The sequence below is a fragment of the Gopherus flavomarginatus genome, chromosome 4 (genome assembly GCF_025201925.1).
Source record: "Gopherus flavomarginatus isolate rGopFla2 chromosome 4, rGopFla2.mat.asm, whole genome shotgun sequence".
Taxonomy (NCBI): Eukaryota; Metazoa; Chordata; order Testudines; family Testudinidae; genus Gopherus; species Gopherus flavomarginatus.
In genome coordinates, this window is record NC_066620.1 from 208,350,893 (window position 1) to 208,365,317 (window position 14,425).

Sequence of the window (14,425 nt, forward strand, 5' to 3'; positions counted from 1 at the left end):
GGGTCAGGCTGGTTCAGGTTCGGCTGCACTATAAATTATGAAGATTTGAATTTCTAATGCATCAGTTCCTCTTGCTAGTGTTTCTGCTCTGTACTAAATATGAATGATTAATAGAACAGAGTGTGTCACTTTTGGAGCCTTCTTTGTTCCAGGAGTCCCTGGTGGTTCAGTGGCCAGTTGTGCTTTTCTCCATCGGTGGGACAGCGTGACCACTGGAACCATGTTTCTCAGCTGCAGATCAAGCCACAGCTATTCAGGTTCCTTTGACCTCCAGGCTGCATTGCTGTGACAGGTCCTACAAGGAGATATCTCTGAAGAAGACTCAGAAGCAGTAGCACAGTGGCTCTCAAAACATTTTTACAGGTGACCCCCTTTCACATAGCAACCCTCTGAGTGCGACCCCCCTCTTTTAAATTGAAAACATTTTTTTATATATTCAACACCATTATAAATGCTAGAGACAAAACGGGGTTTGGGGTGGAGGCTAACAGCTCACAACCCCCCCATGTAATCACCTCACAACCCCCTGAGGGATCCCGACCCCCAGTTTGAGAACCCCTGCTGTAGAGAGTGCAGAATTCAATGAGCCTACTTGGTAGGGCAGATGGTAGAGACACATTAAGTGCTCCACACTGCACTGGCTTCCCTGTCACTTCCTAATGCAACCTGAGTTGTTGCCTTTGGTTCATACAGCTGTATATGTTTAGGGTCTAGCTAAAGCCTGATCCAAAACCCAATGGATTCACTGGGCTTTGGATCAGGGTTTAAGTGAAAGAGCCTTTTTCCCTGTATGCTGCCACAGCACTCCCAGTCAGCAAATTTGGAATGGCTGGAGGCCGTCTGTTCCCAGTGGAGGCCTTTGACTCTGACACTCTCTCCACCCTATTAGTCTGACCTAGCTCAAGTTTATTACTGTCTAGTTGCAAAGCATAAATACCATGGGCCGAGATCATCCCTGGTGTTACCCCACTGAAGTCAAGTTACACCAGGCTGGAATGCAGCCTCTTCTGTTCTTTCAAACTTTTGCCTCAGGAAGGCTAGCAGATGATGCAGTTTGCAAGTTTAGGGAGTGTCTTGTCTACCTGTTAGGAAATCGTGATTATTTCTTACGATTATTTCTCCAGAGTCAAAGTCTTTGGAAATAGACATATCCTCTTAAAAATAATTGATGCTTCAGCATCAGCACATAGTGAGCACATATCTAGCATGGATCTAAGCCGCAATGCAAATGAGTTGATTGTAACATCTTAAAACTGATCAAGAGCATGATTTCTTTCTCCACCAAGGCAGACGGGTGTTGGCAGAAAAGAGTTTCTCGTTGAATTGCGAGAGCTGCGCGTCAGAAGCTAGCACAGGCAATTGTAAAAGCTTTCCCCACTCTGCTCTGAGCTGGAAGGACCAGTTCTATCCCTGGCTCTTGGCTGAGAGTGCCAGTAAGGGTGCCAATGGTTTTGGGATGTGAACACATGGTGCCAACCTGTTAGGGTCATAAGAATGCTTAATCACCATCAAGCCAGCTGCATGTGAATTGCTGGCTTAGGGAGAAAAGTTCTATTTCCCATCACTTACTCTTCCCAGCCAATTCGTTTGGCAGGAGGTTTGCAAAACAGTTAAACAAACAAGACAATCACGCTGACGTTATTTATACTGCTTCACTGGCAGAAGAAAAATTGAACATATTCACATTTTTACATGAGCAAACCTGAAGGTGCCAAATATTTCAGTGACTATAATTCTGATCTTCTGGGGGATATTTACACCTACTACTGTTTGCTTTATTTCTCTTCATAGCTCAATAATGACTTGGGAGTGTCACAAAAACATCCCCTCCCTTTTTAATGACGCTCTTATTTTCTCTCCATGTTTTGCCTTCCAGGAGAAGTGATTTCTGCTCAGCACAACTGACAGCCTGTCACAAAAAGACCAGAAGGCGACGTTCTGCAAGAAAGGAGAGTGTGCTCATAATCCACATTCAGGCTGGCATATTTGTTCACTCAGTGTTTAAGCGATTTGGGGTCATTCCCTTCAGGAGGTACTCGAGGCTGGCACTGAGGACACCACCAGCTAAGCCTCTTAAACCCACCTTGGGGTCCAAAAGTTCCCTGCATCACCTTATGTCCAAGAGGACATTTTTCTTTCAGGTAGATCTGATAGTGTAATCCTTTTCCATCCAGCTTCTTATGCAGCCAGTCTGTGCTGAACTGAACAGCATGATCCAGCAAAGATTCAAGAGCTGAGAGAGCCAAGAGCGAGCCTTGCGATAATGGGTGAATCCTTGCCAAATATAAGATCTCGTTCTTAATGATGTTCCCTGGAACATAGGGCGAGAAGAGATTTGTAAACACAGGTGCAATAGTGAGACAGTGAGAACTGATCACATGAATAGCAGGCATGGTCTAGTGGTCTGAGTGCTTGTCTAGGAGGAAGAAGCTATTGACCTCTTTTTGTGCCTGTCAGAGACAGATAGTTAAGGGTTAATAGAACAGGAGTACTTCATGTCTCTTTTGCCTGTAAAGGTTAAAAAGTTCAGTGAGCCTGGCTGTCACCTGACCAGAGGACCAATCAGGGGACAGGATACTTTCAAATCTTGAGGGAGGGAAGTTTTTGTGTGTGCTGTTAGATTTTGGTGGTTGTTCTCTCTGGGTTCTGAGAGTGACCAGACGTGCAACCAGGTTTCTCTCCAATCTCCCTGATACAGTCTCTTATATGTCCAGAATAGTAAGTACTAGGTAGATAAAGCGAGTTAGGTTTATGTTTGTTTTCTTTATTTGCAAATGTGTTTTTGGTTGGAAGGAGTTCAAATGTGTATTTGGCTGGAAGGAGTTCAAATTTGTATTTTGCTAAAAGGATTTTAATTTGTACTTGTATACTTAGGCTGGGAGGGTATTCCCAGTGTCTACAGCTGAAAGACCCTGTAACATATTCCATCTTAAATTTACAAAGATAATTTTTACTGTTTTTTCTTTCTTTAATTAAAAGCTTTTCTTGTTTAAGAACCTGATTGTTTTTTTATTCTGGTGAGACCCCAGGGGACTGGGTCTGGATCCACCAGGGAATTGGTGGGGAGAAAGAAGGGAAGGCGGAGAGAGAGGCTAATTTCTCTCTGTGTTAGGATTACTTTCTCTCTCAGGGATAGTCTGGGAGGGGGAGAGAGAAGGAGGGGGAAGGTGAATTTTCCTCTCTGTTTTAAGATTCAAGGAGTTTGAATCACAGTGATCTTCCAGGGTAACCCAGGGAGGGGAAGCCTGGGAGAGGCAACAGTGAGGGAAAGGGTTTACTTTCCTTGTGTTAAGATCCAGAGGGACAGGGCAAGGTTTTGGGGGGGACTGGAGTGTACCAGGCACTGGAATTCCTGGTTGGTGGCAGCGCTACAAGTACTAAGCTGGTAATTGAGCTTAGAGGAATTCATGCTGGTACCCCATCTTTTGGACGCTAAGGTTCAGAGTGGGGAATTATACCATGACAGTGCCTATGATTCCAACTCCCTCTATGGCCTTGGGGAAGTCAGGTAACCTTGCTGTGCCTCTGATTCTCTGTCTGTACAGAGGATAATACTCATCTACCTCTCATGGGGATTATGAAACTTAAGAGCCTGATTTCCAGAGGTGCTGAGCAATAACAGCTCCCACTGAAGTTGGCACATATGAGAATTAAGTCCTAACAGGTTTGATTTCATAAAGAGCTGAGCTATCAGGGGATATCAAAAAGAAGAAGAAGTTATGTCTCCATGCTAACGTTTAACATGCAGGGTTTACAGCTAATAAATCAGAGACCCATCTCTTAACTGGGCCAAAATATCACTGTTTCTGGAGGGTATTCCCCTCTCTGGTGGAACATACCCAGACCGGAGAAATATCTCTGGTCCAGAAGAGTGTAGCAGATGGACGTCGGCTGGCGCAGGGCTGCCAAGGCCTGCCCCCTATGGAACTTGGGAGACAGGATGTCAGAAGCAGGTTCCACAGCGGGAGAGGTGCACCAGTGGATCTGGCAGTTGTAAAAGACGAGAAAGCCCCCGCTGTCGAAGTGCAGAACCAACCTACAATAAACAGGATGGAAATTAGAGTGAGAATATCCTGGCTTTGCAGTGTCAATCCAGAAACATTACAAGAACAATCATAGAATCATAGAATATCAGGGTTGGAAGGGACCTCAGGAGGTCATCTAGTCCAACCCCCTGCTCAAAGCAGGACCAATTCCCAACTAAATCGTCCCAGCCAGGGCTTTGTCAAGCCTGACCTTAAAAACCTCTAAGGAAGGAGATTCCACCACCTCCCTAGGTAACCCATTCCAGTGCTTCACCACTCTCTGAGTGAAAAAGTTTTTCCTAATATTCAACCTAAACCCCCCCCACACACTGTAACTTGAGACCATTACTCCTTGTTCTCTTCCAGTCTAGTCGAATGCGCATGTAGAGATGGGAGGAAGGGGATCAAGAAAAAAGTTGGCGATGAAGGAAAACAGTGGGAACCAGATGGAGAAATGGTGGAAGAGGAGGGGAAAACCCTATATATTTGCTAGCGGTGTCAATTGCTCAGCCTTAGTACCTAAGCCTCTGAAATCAATGGGAGTTGAGGGCACTCAACACTTGGCAAGACTGAACCCCCTTGTGAGCACTGCTGTGTTTTCCTGTATCTACTACTCCAGACACAACACTGCATTTAGTCATTCGGAGCCAGATGGGACAATATACTGTAGTGACCAGAAAAATACGTCGAGTGTCGCAGAGGAGGAGAGGCGGGGTGGGTGGGTTGACTGGGAAAAGGAGCCTTGTTTTTCCTGATTTGCAGTCATGTGGATTTAGTCAGCATCTCTTGGGGCAGATCTTCTAATGTTCTTTACCCCAGGGAGATTACATCCCTATTTATATTTAAGCATAGCTTGTCTTATTGTTTCTTCTTAGCTTGAGAAACCTGCCAGTTTCATGGGAACATTCTGCAGGAACCAACACATCCAATGCCCAGGACTGTCATGTTGAGACCAGGGGCGACTCTAGCTTTTTTGCCGCCCCAAGTACAGCAGTCAGGCAGCCTTCAACGGCATGCCTGCGGGAGGTCCCCAGTCCCGCGGATCCGGCGGCTTGCCTGCGGGAGGTCCCCGGTCCCGCGGATCCGGCGGCTTGCCTGCGGGAGGTCCCCGGTCCCGCGGATCCGGCGGCTTGCCTGCGGGAGGTCCCCGGTCCCGCGGATCCGGCGGCTTGCCTGCGGGAGGTCCCCGGTCCCGCGGATCCGGCGGCTTGCCTGCGGGAGGTCCCCGGTCCCGCGGATCCGGCGGCTTGCCTGCGGGAGGTCCACCGGTCCCACAGCTTCAGCATACCCGCCGCCAAATTGCCGCTGAATCTGCAGGACCAGCGGACCTCCCGCACGCAAGCCACTGAAGGCTGCCTGACTGCTGCCCTCGCAGGGACTGGCAGGGCGCCCCCCGCGGCTTGCCGCCCCAGGCACGCGTTTGGAGCGCTGGTGCCTGAAGCCGCCGCTGATTAAGACATTAAACAAGCAAGCAATAACGAAGCCACTTTTGCCTCTTTAGAAACTGGGCATTGGGCATGGGAGGTGGGCAAGGGGAGGAAAAAGAGAACGGTGTTTGCCACGACAGAGGATTCGGTCAATACCTGGGCACGGGATCCTTCCAGTCCCCTCTTTTGTTCGCCTTATTAGCTCTCGAGAACTCATTAGCCCGGATGCTGCCATACAAACCAAAATGGAAGCGCAGCCATTTCCAAGTGTCCCCTGCTGCGTCTGAGGCATCAGGCACTGAGCATCCCATTTCCTGCTTCCTCTGCACACTGTGTTCTTCAGGGCTTAGCTGAGCGACATCCTCCTCCTGTCCTTCCTGAGCAAGGGTAAGGGAGCATGCCCCGCGGTCAGCCTTTCCTTGGATGGTTGGCTCTTCTTCCACAGGACCTGGAGATGGGCTTCCACCCATGGTCCATGCTTCCAGAGCCACACCGAATGCCAGGAATAAATTCTTTCCAGAGGCCTACAAAATAAAAGTCAAGGGAAGCATTTGAGGATGTGTGCATTTGCAAACAATGAACAATTTAAGAAACCCTCAGCGCCGAAAGGCGAGGTTCCAAGTGAAGGGCATGCAGTTAATGTGAGGGACCTGGAGGACTCTCTGGGAGCTATGAGCTAGCAACATTAGAGCAGGGACCCACATCCCAAGAAGTCTTGTTCTCTTTGCCAGTTTAACTAAAGCGTCAATACGGCAGCTATGGGCACCAGTGAATACCCCACAGGTAGTGAGAATACCAAACTGTATTATACTGATCAGCCACTAGGTGGTGCTGTATGTAACACACCTGGCAGAGCATTAAAGGATTTTATAGTGAGCACCTCTGGTGTGTATCTCTCTGAGAAGTAAGCTCTGTTGGCATTCTAGATCTGATAGAAAAGCCTGACCTGCTAACAGCAGCCCTGCAGCCTACTGTGTGCAAGATGTGCATGACAGGTAGAGAGATCGTTTACAAGCTGAAGAGGCCCTTCAGCTTGGAACAGCTACCCTAGCAAGCCTAGTGCAGCCACAATGGAAGCAGTGACGTTGCCTCCGGGACTGGGGCATCCATGGGAAAAAAATAGGGGGTGCTCGGCACACACTAGCAACCCACCAATCAGCTTTTCCTCCTCTGCGCCTCCTTACCGCCGCCGATCGGCTGTTCAGTGACAGGCGGGAGGCGTTAGCGGGGAGAAGCGGGGTCAGGAAGAGGTGGAGCGAGGGCAGGGTGTGCTCGGGGGAGGGGACAGAGCGAGCGCGGGACCTTGGGGGAAGGGGTGGGGTGGGGGCTTGGGGCAGAGCGGGGCTGGAGCACCACTGGGGAAAGCTGAAAGTCAGCGCCTGTGAGTTGTGGGGTTGTGTTGACGTAACAAGGGATGACATCAGATGCTGATGACCTAATGGCTCTCCAGCAGTCCCCTTCTTCCACTGGGCTGTGAGGAAAGGTCTCCTCTCTGTTCCCCTTATCTTTATTTACTGCAAAATGGGCTGAGGCCAAACTAATCTCACGTGCAGTAAACCACCAAACAGCTGCCAGGTGAAAGTTATTTTTGGTTCCTAAGGGACCTGGCCAGGATGGGATAGAATCCCTATCCCCTATCCCAAAGCCATGCTGGAAGTAACGTGCATGTTCATTGTGGACTTTGATCTACATTCATGGCAGCATGGATTTAAACGTGTGACAATTTCTTTAGGTCAAGTCCTGACCTTAGAGTAGCTTATAAATATAAGCAGGGGAATCTCTGAAGGTTTGTGTGTTAATTGTTTGTAAGAGGATACAAAGAGGGTGGGGGTTTGGTCAGGGACTTCGTTAACACTGAACTGGCTGCAGCAATTGCTAGACTGGGTCCGTTTTGCTAGTCTGAGCTGAGGAGAGGAGCCATCCTCAGCTGATGGAAGGAATGTCCGTCCAGCCAAGCCAACGAAGGCTCATGCACCTGCACATATTTGTTCCAGTTCCAGGAAGATTGCAGGAATGGGCAGCAGACTTCAGTAATTTTGCCCAGCATGCGTGGTTTCTAATCCTGCTTCAGGGTCTCCCAGGGAAGATCTGGGACTGTAAGAACCTGTCCAGCTAGAACCCGGGACCAGGAGGGTGGTTCTGGGCCTCTGATGTGTCAACGTTGCCACAGGCTGGGCTCCCACTGGAGAACACAGTGAAGCTAGGTTTGGCAGGAAGTATTGCCCAGCAAAGCCAGAGTGGTGGGCCCTCACTCCCCACTGATTCGCCAATACCAGTATTTAAACCAGGAAATTAGCATGACGAGGTGCCTGGACAACAACCCTGCCCACCAGCTTGCCTGCGAAAAGACCCTGGAATCCGGCTTCTGACCCTAGTTTGACCTTGACATTGCTATTTGATTGCTGTCTGCAACCTGGCGCCTGACCCCGACTTCCTGATATCCTGACCTGGCTTGATTCTGACCCTGCTAGATTATCTACCTGCCACCTGCAGCTTGGTGCCCAACACTGACTTCTTGGCATTCTGACCCAGCTCACTCCTGACCCTGCCACTTTTCTCCTAACTGAAACTTGCCAGCTGACCAGGGCTCACGCAGCTGCCCATGGCCCGGCCCTGACAGGGACATAGCGTAGTTAAATATTGCACCGAAATCTCATCCCTGTTTAATGCACCAGTGCCCAGCTTGCGGCTTCCAAGCTGCCTGTCAAGTACAGGAACCTAGGGGTACGTCTATACCGCCAACGAAAAGAAAAACCTGCGGCACTGAGCCCACGTCAACTGCCTCGGTCTAACAGGGCTCGTGCTATGTGGCTAACAATAGCAGGATAGGCGTTCCCGCTTGGGCAGAGCCTGGGTTCTACAACCCACCCCCTTCACCAGGTTTCAGAGCCTGGGCTGCAGTCTGAGCTGGATCATCCACACTGCTACTTTTAGCCCAGTAGCGCAAAGCCCACGTCCGTCACTGCAGCAAGTGGCTTTTTGGGCAATGCAGACGTACTCTGAATGTAGCTCTTGCAGGCTTGATCCATGTGAGCTCGCTTGGCCTCAGGTGTGGGAGGAGCACAGATCACAGGAGCAACCCCCTGCTGCCGGATACATCCCAGGCAGAGCTGAACACACTCACTGGGGAGGGAGTCAGGAGGTGCCTTTCCACCTCTCACCTCTGGGGCTTGGGGAAGATACAAGGGAGAAAAAAAATCTGGGAGCCACTAGAATTCCCCCTGCTCCCCTTTCCCTTTCAGCATCAGCAAGGAAGGAAGTAGAAGGAAAGAGTGACATGTCTCATCTCAGCAACCAGGGGTAGGAGAGAGAATGGAGACAGCATCACAGAGCCAACAACTTCAGAGTGTGCCCATTACATAAGAGCAGCCATACTGGGTCAGACCAAAGGTCCATCAAGCCCAGTATCCTGCCCTCTGACAGTGGCCAATGGCAGGTGCCCCAAAGGGAATAAACAGACAGGTTATCATCAAGTGATCCATCCCCTGTCACCCAATCCCAGCTTCTGGCAAACAGAGGCTAGGGACACCATTCCTGCCCATCCTGGCTAATAACCATTGATGGACCTATCCTCCATGAATCTATGTAGCTCCCTTTTAAACCTCGTTATAGTATTGGCCTTCACAACATCCTCTGGCAAGGAGTTCCACAGGTTGACAGTGTGTTGCATGAAAAAATACTTTCTTGTGTTTGTTTTAAACCTGCTGCCTATTAATTTCATTTGGTGGCCTCTTGTTCTTGTGTTATGAGAAGGAGTAAATAACACTTCCTTAATTACTTTCTCCACACCAGCCATGATTTTATAGATCTCTATCAAATCCCCCTTTAGTCTCCTCTTTTCCAAACTGAAAAGTCCCAGTCTTATTACTCTTTCCTCATACAGAAGCCATTCTATACCCCTAATCATTTTTGTTGCCCTTTTCTGAACCTTTTCCAATTCCAGTATATCTTTTTTTGAGATAGGGTGACCACATCTGCACGCAGATGTCACGGGTCAGATTGTCACCACACACATCAGTCGATGAGGTTGCCTACCACGGCATGTAGCCGATCGGTGAGTGCTAGTAGCAAATATCCCCAATGGCCAGTGATGGGATACTACATGGGGAAGGCTCTGAGTTATAAGAGAATTCTTTCCCAGATGTTTGGGTCTTGCCAAAATGCTCAGGGTCCAGCTCATCACCATATTTGGGGTTATGAAAGAAATTTCCCCCTGGGTCAGATTGGCAGACATGAGGGGTGGAGGGAGGTTTGCCTTCCTCTGCAGCATGGGGCATGGGTTACTTGCAGGTTTAAACCAGTGTAAATGGTGGATTTTCCATGACTTGAAGTCTTTAAATCAGGATTTGAGAACTTGAGTAACTCAGTTAGGGGTCTGTTACAGGAGTGGGTGGGTGAGGTTCTGTGGCCTGTGATGTGCAGGAGGTCAGACTAGATGATCACAATGGTCCCTTCTGGCCTTAAAGTCTATGAGTCTGTGATTATTTGGGGGGGGCCTCTGCATGGCATTCAATGATGCTTTGCCCCTTGACAGTGAAGCCCCCTTGACTTAAAATTCCACTAGGAAGTTAATTTATTCTGGGCTATGAACAGTCAAAAAGCAAAGCAATCTGGGTATTTTCCCTGTGCGTACCCTGGCTCCCCATGTCCCTCCCTTTCTGTAATTCTGACCCTCAGCTCAACCCTCTCGATATAGAGTGGCCACTGTTCACAGCTGAAGGGTCCTTCGCATTAGTCCTGTAGCCATGTGGGTGGTGCCTAAGCCTGTCTATACAGCACCTGTTTAGAGCTGCAAACTAGGGACATGTTCCACACTGAGCCCAAGAGTCTACTCTGATGTTACTGTAGGTTTCCGTGTATGCCAACACCCAGCACCTTTGCAGCACCAGCACCTGTTAGGGCAGGGAAAGGGAGGTTTGTGAGGCAGGGCTGACATCTCCAGACAAGCCTATCTTTTAACTTAGCTCACCTGAGAGTCCTGGAGCCTCCTTGCTTTCAGATCCTTCAGGTTTCTCTGCCTGCTGCTTCCTCCCACCTTGGCCACTACCTGCCCCACAAAAGGAGCAGTCAGCAACTGGAAACTCTTCACAGACGGGCCTTCTGGCATCCTTGGCTGGATTCAATGGGAGCTGCAGGTCTCACGCTGGGGGTCTCACACAGGGTACCCTAGAGCTGAGGTGCATAAAACCAGTGGTTGCACAGGGAAATGTGGTTGCACATAAACAGGCCACTATCCCTGGTCCTCTCACGTTCCGTGATCATGCTCCTCACTCATGTGGGAAGGGTTATAGAAACACTCAGATCATTTCCCTTTCCCCACTCAAACTCCAGCTGCAGCAGGAAAGTCTGCAGTGGGCTGAGCCTGGCCTGTGTTTCTCAAGGTGACAAGCAGCAATACTCTGGTTTAAGCTTATGCTCTCCCATTAGATTCAATGGATGGGGCTTTTATCCTCATCTCAGCATGGTCATTATATATTAAAAAAAAAAAAAAAAAAAAAAAGACAGTCCTAGTTCCCCTGCTACAATGTCCCTGCTTCCCCGTTCCCTCACGTTGGGATGTCACTGGCCATGCCCTGTTGAATACTTTGTGATGTGGATACTGGGGAAGTGTGTTGAGACCACCAAACAGCCAGCGGATGGTAACAGCTTCCAGTCAACAGGTTAAAGCTGGGGAACTAGAAGTGAAATGCCAGTCCCATCATTCCCAGTCCCCTAGAGCCATCCACTCCACCCTCCAAAACTATCCTTTATTTCTCTCTTAAAACGTATTGGCATGAGATAGTCCATAAGTCAGAGGGGTGGATTGTGCAGCCCATCTGAACAGCGAGAGCAAGGAAGCAAAACCACAGCCTTGTTTGCAGAACTGCACAGTGAATTGTCCCTGCTTCTGTCACTTAGAAGGAGTCAGTGAGGGCTTGATCCTGGGACATCAGTGAGTTGGCAGAGTGATGAATAGGACCCAGGAGTCTTGACCCACCGTCCCCTGCTCTAAGCACTAGGACATGCTGCCTCCCTCTGGATTAAATAACCAAATAAAGTTAGTGCCATTTGATTCTGAACAAACTAATATAACCAAAGCCAGATGATAACACACAAGAGGAGAGAACTTAAAACAGGTTTGTTTGCATTGTATAGTCTCAACCATCCTGTTCATCCCTCCCATAGACCTTGTTTCAAGGGGCAGCATCATCTCACCACCAAAACTCCCTACATATCCCAAAAATCTACCCCTCATTTTCCCCTGCCAGAAACACAGAACCCCAGACCTGCAGTGAGATAGTTATCAGCCCCGTAGGAAGCAATCCCACAACACTGCGAGTTTCCTGCATGTCCTTGCTGTTGGGTCTTTGTCACACACCATATCCCGCATCTGGGCCTTCCTCACCTGACAGCAGGGCTGCATCTATTACTGGCCAAGCCACCTGGGCTCTTAAACACCAAGGCTCTTTCTTTTCAATTGTCTTCAATTTGGTGATGTCGCACACAATGCAGACGAGAAGAGCCTCACTGTTAGGACAGGCCACAGAGGGGAGCAGAGCCCTGCTAATCCCAGCCTCTGCTCTGGCCCACGCCTGACCACACCCCAGGACTGCCACGATCTGATCTCTCCCTCCTGCCAGGTTCACACACCACACCCTCTGCAGGCTTTGCACAAAGTAGCAAACAGTTGTCAGACCCGCTCAGGCGAATACCTAATTACAGCTCTCCAGAGCAATCGAGCCCAGAGTTACTAATTTGGGCCATGTTTTTGTTCTGCTTCAGGGGGTAGCTGTGTAAGTCTGTATCCACAAACACAACAAGGAGTCCGGTGGCACCTTAAAAACTAGCAGATTTATTTGGGCTTACCTTTCATGTGTAAAAAAAGCTCACTTCTTCAGAGGCATAGAGTGAAAGCATATTTGTGGAGCATATTTGGGGCGGGGAGTCAGATTCTGATGCTCCAGAAAATCATGGAATTAGCTTAAACGTGAGATTTAAAAAAAAAAGTGTTGGGGTCTTTGTCTTCTGGTTTTTGAGCCTCTTGGGTTCTTGTTTTTAAATTTTTTCTGTGCAATTATAAGGGCTAGAAATATACACGTTTATTGAAAAATTAAAGCTGATATTTGCGCATATGAATTATTACGATCGTGATCAGAGTGACGATGTTTCTTAGGGTAGTGCTGATGTGCAAGCACAGAGTAATAAACAAAGTCCTGAATTGCGTCTCATGCAATCACATCCCTGCAAGGAGCTCAGGTTTTAAGAAGCCTGCCAGCAATCATGAGATGTGTTGGCAACTCTGTGTCTCGGCTTTGACTGTGCCTGTGAAGCACTGGCCCATGTTGAAGGCTCTGCAGAGCTGCCATGCCCCAGGGGAGTTCCAGAAACCATTGTGCTCAAAGAAGGAACAAGGCCTCCCAGAGCAATCAGTGCGCCAGGAAGCTTCCCCACTCCCACTGCCTTTAAAGAGGCACTTGCCCGTCACAGCGGGCAGCTCTGCTAGCCAGTGGGAAGGTGAGGAGGAAGGCCAGGACTGTCTTCCTGCCCCATCGTGAACTTAGCTTGAGGCACTTCCCCTCCACACTCTGAAGTACTCCCACCCCCATACGTCCTCTTTTCTTGTTTGAGATTTTGCCTTTCCCAGCTTTTCAAAATGCAAAAATGGGACACATGCAGGTGCTCTGGCCTGCCACTCCTGCTGGGCAGTGTGGGTGGCGTGGCTGGCTCCATCCAGATGGCAGGGCTGCAAGCTCCTGCTGCTCTGAGCAGCGTGGTAAGGGGTTGTGGAGCGGGGGCTTTGGGTAAGGGTCAGGGAGTCCCAGGGGGCAGTCAGGGGACAGGGGGCGGTTGGATAGGTGTGGGAGTCCCGGGGGGCCTGTCAAGGGGCAGGGGTGTGAATAGGGGGCGAGGCAATCAGGGGATAGGAAGCAGGGGGATTGGTAGGGGGTGAGGTCCCAGGGGGGCAGTTAGGGGCAGGTGGGAGCTCGAGAGGGGGCAGTCAGAGGACAAGGAGCAGGGGGGGTTGGATGGGTTGGGGGTTCTGAAGAGGGCAGTCAGTGCAGGGCTGCCCAGGGGAGGGGGCAAGTGGGACAATTTGCCCTGGGCCCTGCAGAGGCCCCCACAAGAGTTTTTCAGGATTCCTGGAGCGGGGTCCTTCACTCACTCCGGGGGCTCTGGAAAATTCTCCCGGGGCCTGGGCCTCCGGAGCTTCTTTCGCTCCAGGTCTTCGGCAGCAATTTGGTGGTGGGGGGTCCTTCCGCTCCGGGACCTGCTGCCGAAGTGCTCTGAAGACCTGCGGCGGGGGGTTCTTCCAACCCAGGACCCGCCGCCGAAGACCCCAGGCCCCCTGAATCCTCTGGTGGCCCTGAGTCAGTGGGTGGGAAGCAGGAGGGGGCAGGGGCCAGACCATTTGGGGAGGCACAGCCTTCCCTACCTGGCCCACCATATAGTTTTGCAACCTCGATGTGGCTCTGTATGGCTGGTGGGAGAGGGGAGAATTACTGCAGACACAAAGAAGGGAGGTATAAGTTTGAGAACCATTGTTCTAGATCTTTAATCATTTCTGTTGCTTTTCTCTGGACTTTCTACAGGTTTGTGTATATCTCTCCTGAAAGGTGGCACCCAGAACTGGACACAATACACCAGTTGAGGCCTAATCAGCCAGTGGGGAGTAGGGTGGAAGAATTACTTCTCTTGTCTTGCTTACAACACTCCTGCTAATCCATCCCAGAGTGACGTTTGCTTTTTTTGCAACAATGTTACACTGTTAACTCCTATTTAGCAGTAAGAGGTAAAAGTGAAGGGGAGGGGGCAGAAGAGCAAGGAGGAAAGGATACAGGGGGAGGAAAAACAGGGGAGTGGCATATCAGGGGAAAGGAGCCAGGCAGGGTGAGAAATCCCCACATTTTGTTAATTGTTTCTAGGAACCCAGCGTGTTCCGGTCAATAGGCACTTGCCCCTGTGCTTAATCTTGAAGTTTGTAGGTTTAAAAGC

General features: G+C 49.8%; 1 protein-coding gene across 1 annotated transcript; it reads right to left on the reverse strand.

Annotated features, from left to right (window-relative positions):
- Positions 1-1,981: 1,981 nt before the first annotated feature.
- Positions 1,982-10,559, reverse strand: NEIL2 (nei like DNA glycosylase 2). Its single transcript, XM_050948958.1, has 3 exons — positions 10,420-10,559; positions 3,840-4,039; positions 1,982-2,311 (listed from the first exon to the last, which is right to left on the reverse strand). Exons 1-3 carry the CDS (start codon positions 10,557-10,559, stop codon positions 1,995-1,997), a joined length of 657 nt encoding a protein of 218 aa, XP_050804915.1. The 3' UTR covers positions 1,982-1,994.
- Positions 10,560-14,425: the final 3,866 nt, after the last annotated feature.

What these genes read in the sequence shown, in the direction of transcription:
- NEIL2 (XM_050948958.1), bottom strand. Translation starts at nt 10,559, where the DNA reads ATGCCAGAAGGCCCGTCTGTGAAGAGTTTCCAGTTGCTGACTGCTCCT. An exon ending in AGGCTCCAGGACTCTCAGGT is followed by an intron (nt 4,040 to 10,419) that starts GAGCTAAGTTAA and finishes TCCTGTTTATTG; the next exon opens with TAGGTTGGTTCTGCACTTCG. An exon ending in GAGATATTTCTCCGGTCTGG is followed by an intron (nt 2,312 to 3,839) that starts GTATGTTCCACC and finishes CCTATGTTCCAG; the next exon opens with GGAACATCATTAAGAACGAG.